This window comes from Gekko japonicus, unplaced genomic scaffold, assembly GCF_001447785.1.
Source record: "Gekko japonicus isolate JY-2015 unplaced genomic scaffold, Gekko_japonicus_V1.1 scaffold3, whole genome shotgun sequence".
NCBI lineage: Eukaryota > Metazoa > Chordata > Lepidosauria > Squamata > Gekkonidae > Gekko > Gekko japonicus.
In genome coordinates this window covers 4,329,369-4,339,295 of record NW_015170887.1, presented here as the reverse complement: position 1 = coordinate 4,339,295, position 9,927 = coordinate 4,329,369, and the positions used below count along the sequence as shown (strand labels likewise).

Sequence of the window (9,927 nt, the reverse complement as noted above, 5' to 3'; positions counted from 1 at the left end):
ATTTTCTCCTCCAACAACTTCTCAGTCAGAGGAATGGCTGTCATGGGAATGATGGGCTGAAATCTAAAGTGGTGGTGTATTTAAAAGGCCAAGTTTCTGGATTTGGACATCAGAAACAAACTACATGCCCAGTAACCAGGCAAACTATGGTTTAATCCCGGTTTGAATCCAAGTGTCACAAGGAATCATAGGGGCATGTGGTTTTTTTTAAACAACAAACTACGAAGTCTTCAACTATGCCATGAAAGTGCAGGGATGTTGCTACATGCTGCTCATGAACAATCTGTGGTTGGTTTGTGATATCTGAATGCGATCTATAGGCTGTATACTACACATGAACACATAAAGCTGCCTTATACTAAATCAGACTACTGTTCCATCAGGATCAGTATTGTCTACTCAGACTGACAGCAGGTCTCCAAGGTCTTAGACTGAGGTTGCCAGATCCAGGTTGTGAAATGTTTGGCAATCTAGGGATAGAGCCTGGAAAGGACAGGGTCCTCAGTGGGGTACAATGCCACAGAGTCCACCCTACAAAGCATCCATTTTCTCCAGGGGAACTGATCTCTGTAGTCTGGAGATGAGCTATAATTCTGGGACATCCCCAGGTCCCACCTGGAGGCTGACATTCCTAGTTAATATCTAATAAAGAAAGACTTTCAGGCTCTTTAACTGCACATTTATATTTACAAAATTCAGAAACTGATACAGTGGACCCTAGTGTTCCAATTTAAATGATCCAAATTGCTTGTCTATGCAATATTTGATGGGATAGTTGTTGAATTATATCCTTAGTAGTGGCCCAATGTGGAATGGACTTCATGGCTGCCAACTCTTTACAAATTATAAAAATCCAGCTTGCCAAATTTTGGATGGCTGAAAAGTTCATTACTCAATAGGGCTCTTTTAGAGGATCTTATTCCACACTGATTCTGTGTACATTGTGTTTGCAACAACCATTGTACCTTGAGACAAACCAGACCATTTAGGCTGGCCAACCATTCAGTCCTCAGCAGAGTTACAGCTGTTGAAGACCACTGACGTCAATGGATGCAGTGCAACTTTGGAGGGTCAACCAAGAGCATGGCTTTGTAGAAAACCCACTACCAAATTACTCTGTTTTAATTACAGAGGAAATACGACACAGCAACTTTTATACACTTCTTCCAAATGCCATAACGACATTTAGTGGATCATGAATTAATCCTACAGTGCTATCCTAAGCAGTTAGACCCTTCTAAGTTCATTGAATGGGCTTAGATGGATATAGCTCTGCTTAGGAATGTAGTGCTACACTGCCAGTAATTACAGAGGAAATACGACACAGCAACTTTTATACACTTCTTCCAAACGCCATAACAACATTTAGTGGATCATGAATTAATCCTATAGTGCTATCCTAAGCAGAGTTAGACCCTTCTAAGTTCATTGAATAGGCTTAGATGGATATAGCTTTGCTTAGGAATGTAGTGCTACACTGCCAGAAACTGCATAACACACACTGAAGTTTTACAGTGCCATCCTAAGCAGAGTTACTCCTTTCTAAGACCACTTATTTTAACCTACTCTTCATTGTATTGCCTACTCCTTTGGTTTTCAACCATGAACACAAATTATGAAGGGAGACAAAAGGGTATACTTACTAGTAAAAACAGAAGATCTATTCATTGTTTACGATTTCACCAGTTCTTCCTTTAGCAGTGTCAACCCCTTAAACTGTTTTGTTTAACCAGTCAGCTGTGCTATTTCAATCGGTTAACCAACTAGTTGATTGGAGACGAAAATTAATAATACAGAATCTCAATGTATAGGCAGAAAATGTTCAGTGACTGCAGAAAGGAGGGGAATGGCACCCTGGCCATTAATCCTGAGCCGCAGATCCAAAGACCACTGGGAGGCTCCCACCCTTCCCCAGCAGAACACTAGCAACCCGGCTGCTATCAGATATAATGTCTGGTTTCATTCTAACATTGTCAGGCACAACTGCCTTCTGTATCTGTTTCCCACTGAAGTTAGGGATATACAAATTCCCAACAAAGAGTACAGTTATGAGAAGGGAGGGAAGCCTGGGAAGACCATTGCTGCAATCTGTAACATCTGACCTGTGCTTCTGTTTGTTTCTTCTTTCTCCAGGAATAAAGTTTGGGTGTGGCTAGAGGAGTGAACCCTTGGAGGTGGCCAAAAGGCAAGAGCCAAACAGCTGTTTGTTCTTAGCCCATTGACTCATATCCTGTCACCTTAAATGAGCTGACCCATTAGATCCAGAACTGGCCCAAGATACAGTTTGTTATGTTTTGTTTTATTTAAATTGTATTTGATTGTATTTTTATACTGCTGTAAGCTGCTTTGGGTCCTTCCGGAGAGCAAAGCAGGGAATAGATACTCTAAGTCAAATAAACAAGTGATTGCAATTCCCTAAGAGGTAGCTGTCTTTAGGAGAAAGAAAAAGAACAACCATTTACTCATAATCCAAAATAGCCATGATCCTGTGAGCTTTATACCATGGGGGTTGCAGCCCCTCCTTCCCTCCCTCTCTGTGTCTCAACCAATTTTCAATTATGAAAGCCATAAAATTAAAAAGGTTGCTGAATCATTTTGGCTGAACTCCACAACAATGTACTTCAAAGGATTCTCCCTCACCTTCCATGAAAAATGACAGGACTACTCCAAAGTGTGCCAATTGTGGGTTGCAGTCTGTTCACTCAACCAATTTTCAATCATGAAAGCCATAAAATTAAAAAGGTTGCTGAATCATTTTGGCTGTACTACACAACAATGTACTTCAAAGGATTCTCCCTCACTTTCCATGAAAAATGACAGGACTACTCCAAAGTGTGCCAATTGTGGGTTGCAGTCTGTTCACTCTCTGCAGAATCAGATTATACCCAGAGGCTCCCAAACACGATCGGCATGGTTGCTTACAAACAACATACATCTCTTTTGCACACCATGCCTCTTCCTGAACAAGGGACACTGAGCATAATACCTTGTTTGCCAACACAGTGAACATGAATTCAGCTTCCTTACATTGAACCAGAGTCAGTTCTGCTCTTCATTCCTGCAGATGGAACTGTGAACGTTTGTCCACTACTCACCAATTCACTAAAGTAGTTCCTATTTTTAAAGGGTAAGGTTAGCAGTTGGTTTAAGAGAGGCAGAATTCCCATTCAGACATTTACCTGAAGGATAATGTTCGTTCACTGGCCATCCATCCACCTGAAGCGTTGCATTGCCACCGTTTCGTGTAAAGCGCACAACATGATATTTGCCATCATTCACGGGGGTGCTCTCTTCTTTGATGGAGATATCTACAGTGCCAATGTTGAAGACCACACCGATCTTGCCTTGCTCCTGCATAGAAACAAACAAAACAAGAAGACTTGAAACCAGTACAGTCAAGGAAACCTGGAAAGAAACTTATGGATTACTCAAATACATGCACATATGTATTTAGGGAAGAGCTTCACTGATTGATCATCACTGAAGTGAGAAAGAAGTGAGAAATTATGACTTCCCCAGAGTCATCTACTGACAGTCATGACTGAGTGTTCAATTAGATTTAACTTGAATCCAGGTCCACCTGTCCAAACCCAGCACTATAGCCACTGCCCATTACTTATTAATTTGGGCAGATAAGACAGAAACTGGAAATAAGGGATGGGGATTACAGGATTGTACCAATTGTGATCCAAAAATTGTGGGATGGAAATAATGGATATACTATTAGCCACGTGTGACCCTCCTCTGAGGATAGCTAAATCTGTGGATTGGGGCCACGCAGAGGCTCAACATATTTTTTGCACACTTGGGGCACTCACAAGGTTTGCAGAAAAATCTTAAAACAAAAATAAAATAGATAAGGGGGTTTAAATCCCTAAAAAATAAAATTGTGTTGTCTGCACATGCACAGACAAGGCACGTAAGGAAACCGCTTCAGTGGGCTGCCACAGTGGAAGAGGATGCTGGCTGCTGCTCTAGGCCCAGTGGTGGAGGATGCTGGCAGCTACTGCAGGCCCAACCGCAGCAGAGGATGCCGGGAGCCACTGAGGGCCCAGCATCGAGAAATGAGGATGCCAGCAGCCGTTCTGGGCCTGAGTGTGGCAGTGGATTCTGGTAGCCACTCCAGGTTCAACACTGCAGCAGCAGATACCAGCAGCTGCTGCTGGCCCAGGCGCGGTGGCAGTGGATGTTGGCTGCCATGCTCACTGTTGGGTGGTGGGGTCTGGAGCCTTGCTGGCTCAGCAATGGGGTGATATGGGATTCACCCCCCATCAGTATCGTAGGCCCTCCTTTCTTCTCTTATATTTTTAAAAGGAGAATTCTGGCTGGTGTCCCACAGACTATGAATAGTTCAGTTTAATGGCAGGTCATTCAGGGTGACAACTTTTAGTACTGTGTTTGGGTTCACCATAAGCAGTGCTTTTCTTTTCTTTTTAAGTGCCAGTACTCATATATAAGGTCTCACCAATTTTAAACAATCCCCCTTCCTCTGCAGATCCCCATTAGGTTTCCTGAGGATCCACTCTCTCTGGCTGAGAGGGCTGGGCTGATGCATGAGGTTCAGGACGTGTGAGAATCCTGAAAAAAGGAGCTGGTCCTCAGTACCAGTGGGTACCATCACACACACAAAAAAGCCCTGACTGCAAGATCTTGTAGATGGGGAAGTCATAACAATATTTCATCAGAATAAGATCTTCTGGAATTACAACTATCTCTATAGCAATATATTCCTGCTGAGCTCCCTCCCTTCCTCAAACTTCACCCTCCCCAGGCTCCACCCCCAAATCTCCAGGAATTTCCTAACCCAGAGTTGGCAACCCTAGATGACTATCACTTGAGCTCTTTCCAGTGACAGATATGAGTGTCAGGCTCCTTAGTCAGGTCACACCACACAGGGCTTCATAAGAAGATAACTGTTTATTAGTGGATCCAGTACTAAATAACACACGTACAGCTTGTGTCAGGAATGGCCATCAGTACTAGGGCCTCTGACTTATAGTGAAATCAAACATTCCCCTTGTAAGCATGAACCAATGGATATATCTCATGCGCACAGCAAAGCAAGCAGGCATAGCAGAAAAGCCATTAACTTTCCCAGCCGTGGAAACTGCAGCTGGAACATCTACAAGGTCAAGCATAAGATAGCACACAGTAGCTGAGCAGGATAGAGCTGAGAACGAGAGGGAGGGTATCCCTCCACATTCCAGAACTATGACAGGGCCACCTGACAATGAGGCTGTGGCTCAGAAGAAGAGCCTCTGTTTTGCATGCCAAAGGCTCCAGGTCCTATCCCTGCCATCTCCAGGTACAAGGATCAGGTAGCAGGCCATGTGAAAGATCTCTGCCGGAGTTCCTGGAGAGCTGCTGCCAGTCAAAGTAGGCAGTGGTCTGACTCTGTATGAGACAGCTTCATGTGTCTGTAGCATGGGTGCTGCAAATGGAAGGCAGCAGCCCTCACTCAGTAACTATCGATGTGCTCCTATGCTGTTACTGCAGCTGAAGCCCAGCTTTCAAAATCAATGTTTATATTCGAGTGACAGATTGCACTGCAAGAGACAGAACAGCTTGATTTAGCCACTCCTGTTATAGAACCTGTTGCTTTCTTGTGAATAGTAAAACAATAAAAGATCAGAAGAGAAACTCAGCCGGCCCAAGTGCTGATGCATCAAGCCCGAACTGATACATATGGATAGAGATAGATTAGCAATAAGCTAGAGAAACTACATTTTAGGACCTCACAATATGAGGGGCCCCAAAACAAGAAAAAAAAAAGTTGAATCACCCCAGCCTGAGACTGCTACCCATTGCCACATTATATTTTCAGTGTCCATTCCATAAGTATTAATATTTATTTATCATACAGGGACTTTTAAACTGATAACATTTAGCACCTCATGATGTCATAGGGTTGGATCCAGATTAAACTGGCAATTTCCACCAATTCCCCCTTCCCAAGGAACCAATTTCCAGCCATTCCCCCTTCCCACAGAACCCCCCCCCACAAGCCATTCCTCATGGCCCCCTCCCACTCAGGAACAGCATTTTCTGGAGAGCATTTTGTGGGCTGCTGCGGGAGGAAGAAGGCAGGAAAGCTCCATTCTGTCGCTGGAAAATGTAGTCAGGATCCAGATCATAATTTTTGATAGAAATTCTCTTAACACCTTTACCCAATTTCTTCCTGAAATCCAGCAATCTGTTTCATTTTTGCTAAATTGGAAATCTGTTTTTAATCATCTTCATTTTGATCGAACAGGTATTTGAAGAGAGGAGGGGCAGGAAATTAAGTTCTGCAAAATTTCAGGATTGTAGATGCTCAGAGGCAAGCAGTGTCTTCCCAAGCCCTCCTAGCCTCCTGCTACATGTGCAAGTGCTGAAGTTACAAAAAGGGCTCATTGATTTCCCTATTTAAAAAAAAACAGAACAAAGAGAATAAGAGGAATCAATCTAGTGAACTCTGAAAAAAGAAATTCCCCTCCCCATAACAATGTACCAGTGACTCAGTGAGGGCGGGAAGCTTGTTGCCTGCTTATGTCTACAGAAGCAAGGGACTGGAAGGTGAAAATATGTGGTGGATGGGATTTGGATTAGTGATTCATAACTTGTGAAAGCTGTAATAAAATATAGTTGTGTTGGACTGAGATCAAAAGTGCCTTAGATTGTCAGAATTTGCATAATCTTTTTATATAAATTAGGCTGAGAATAGAAATGACTGAAAGATAAGACCGAGCATGGAAGTGAGCATCTGATTCATGATCTCAAACAAACTGGGCTTGATTCCCCCCCCCACTCCCACACGCAGTTCCTTCCTCCATTCAAAAGCCTCCAAGCATCAAATAAAACAATATCAAATTGAATAGCAATGTTGCGACAGCCAGCTTGGACAGCCAGAATGGCTTACATGAGTGCCAACAGAAAACTGGGAAAACAAGGGAATGTGCACAGAAAAGCTAGGGCTGCCAGACTCCTGTGAGTGAATCCATGTGCCCATACGCATGCCAAATTGATGGGTTTGATGCTGTGCAGAACCCTACCTACAGATCTGTGACTGTAAGGCCCCAGGCCATCCAGTGATCTTCTGGGCAGACAGAGATTTGAACCCAGGGCTTCCTAGTCCAGCACTCTACCCAAACACAACACACTGTACACCACTGTAACATACATACTGTCTTAGACACACCTCCCCTATGTTTAAGATCTCTGTTCACCCACATTTGTATGCACATTCTAGCATCCTTATCATCACTTAAGGAAGAGAACAGCCTTTTTAGTTTTGCTTTTTTGACCTCCTTTTATCCTTTAAAATATGTACTGTTGTTCCCACATACATGGTCCTTCTCACCCCAGAAGTCTTTTGGTAAAAGCACTATAGGGTTTTTTTTTCCCTTTGAAATTTCTGTAGTGTTGAAAATATATACCACTCTATTAGCTAAGTTGCACGTTCTCTCTTTCTGAAGTCTGGGGTCACCACGCTCAGCACTGCAACATACATTCTAGATGTTCTGCAGCAGAAGTTGCTATTCAACACCATATTGAACAGTTTATGCGAACGTTTGTCACTCTGAAGCTCAGCTGAATTTCTCCCCCTATTGATTTGGAAAAGTCAAAGATTCAGACTCTTTGCCTCTAGGGTCTTCCTGGGCAGGTGCCTACTTGAATGTAGTCTATGGAAGGACAGGAATGCAGAGCTTAGATAAATGTTTTAGCTACTTTTGGAGAGTGTGGAGGAGCAGCAAAACCTACCTGAAAAGAGGCAAAATCGGAGAGAAATGATGAGCTCTGGCCACATCTTTGATCAACAACACATCGGCATCGCTAGTGGCCACATTACAGCAATGATACCTGCAGTGAGCTCCCAGCAATTCTATTATTTATAAATTAGGGTTAAAAAAATGTAGCTTCATTTCCCTGCTTCTGTTTGGATTCTACAACAGCTGTGAAGCCCTTTGCTTCTTGTCCCGAAACTCATTTCCAAGAGCAGAAGCTGAGCGAACAGCTTGATCGTCTTAGTCCCAGAAACAAAAACAATCTCAGTGGCCATGCCTCAGCCAATCCCCTTCTCCCAGGTAAATCCCTTCCTGCAGTATTCATCCTTCATCAGCATAAACAAATTACAAGTTGATAAACTTTGACAGAAAAAGGTTACCCAAATGCACTGAAGGTCAAATGATACCAAGATTTTTAAAAAGGTGTTCTCAAACAGCTGGCAAAAGATCCACAGGTGAGCAAAATCTCATTTCTATTACCCAAGTGCAAGCTTAAGTTTCAGCAGTCAAAATCAAATGCATGTACTAGATCAGTGATGGTGAACCTTTTAGAGACCGAGTGCCCAAACTGCGACCCAAAACCCACGTATTTATCGCAAAGTGCCAACATGGCAATTGAACCTGAATACTGAGGTTTTACTTTAGAAAAAAAAAACTCATACATTAACTTAAGATGATCCAAACAAAGTGAGGAAAGCAATCCCAAATGCTTTCATTTACTTAAAATTATTTGGCAGAGAATTCAACACTTTAATGATGGTCTGGGCCTGGCTGGGGTAATGGCACGCGTGCCCACAGAGAGGGCTCTGAGTGCCACCTCTGGCACCCATGCCATAGGTTCGCCACCACTGTACTAGATGAAGGACTTTCATTGTGACACAGTGGATGAGATCTTTAAGCTTATTGGACCCATGTAATTATGCCATAACAAATGGTAACGATCAGAGGAACTGATAGCATGTTAATCACAGCCATGCATGATCTAGCATGAAAGACTTAGGATATGTTAAGGGGAGGAGAAATCATATGAGGCTTCTCACCTCTGTATGGTTTAGAGTGATGAACTAAGGAAGGACTGGGGGATTTGGGCTCAAATGAGATCTTTAAACCTCCAATTGTAAATTGGTTTGACTGTTTTAATTGGTTTTGTTTTATATGCACTTGGAACATTGTGCCAAGTGATGTAAGTGCCCTGAGCCTGCTCGCGGGGAGGGCGGGATAAATATACTATACATAAATAAATAAATACATAAATAAAATGCCACCTTAGCTATGTGGAGCTCTCTGGCTGACCTTGACATTCTCTTGCATTCTGACCAGCTAGATTCGAGCCTTCAACACATGACTTTATGCATGTTGAAATTAACATGCATAGAGAAGAAGCCGGCAGGAGTGCACTGGCCCCATCCCCTGATACATGATGGCTCATGAACATAGTGTACGTGCATAGGAACTTATGTGCACAGGCTCTCTCTTCATGGTCAGAAACATGGGAATGGAGGCTACATCCATAGGTTCTGTGCTCACCAACCAGTCATCATGAGTGGCTGGGTGTTTGTGCTCACACTTGCTCTATGGCCATTGATTTCACTGTTAGAAACATCATGTGTAGATGTCTAGAGTTATTATAATAAGAATAAAATTAGATGGGGAAAGCATTTATTCTTCCCTGGATTCTTTGAAGGAAATTCTTTCACAGGTAAATCTTTAGTTGTAAGGATTGCCACCAGGGTTTAAAGTAACCAACTGGCTGGTGCTGTGTGAAATAACCCAGAGAAATTTCAGATTCCAGGTTTCCCTCAAAATTCCCCCAATGTTTCATCTGAGGACACTCTTCTGAAGCTGTTTTGAATATCTCTTCAGGCAAGATTTGGTTACAATCTCGGGATTCCACTGGTTTTACAAAAATTATTTTCTCCTTTTTTTGACATTCCTTAAGGATTTAATTTGAGAAGGAACCTCCCATTTCACTCAGAATTCTATAAAGGTGCGATTTTATAGCAATTATGAAATTAGTTATCTGTTAACATAAAGCTTACTATAGGACAAGTTTTGCTCAACTGATAAATCATTTACAGTGCAGAGTTACTCCAGTTTTAAATCCCACTTCAGTTTAAGTCTACTGAAATCAAGGGACTTGGACTGGAGTAACTGCATAGGGACA

General features: G+C 42.6%; 1 protein-coding gene across 1 annotated transcript in view; it reads right to left on the bottom strand.

Moving 5' to 3' along the window:
* The window catches only part of NRXN3 (neurexin 3), a 1,635,269-nt gene that overhangs the window by 238,927 nt on the left and 1,386,415 nt on the right, over positions 1-9,927 (bottom strand). The window contains exon 18 of the mRNA XM_015418345.1: positions 3,180-3,351. Coding sequence (XP_015273831.1) covers positions 3,180-3,351 — 172 coding nt within the window. The remainder of the gene's footprint in view (positions 1-3,179; positions 3,352-9,927) is intronic.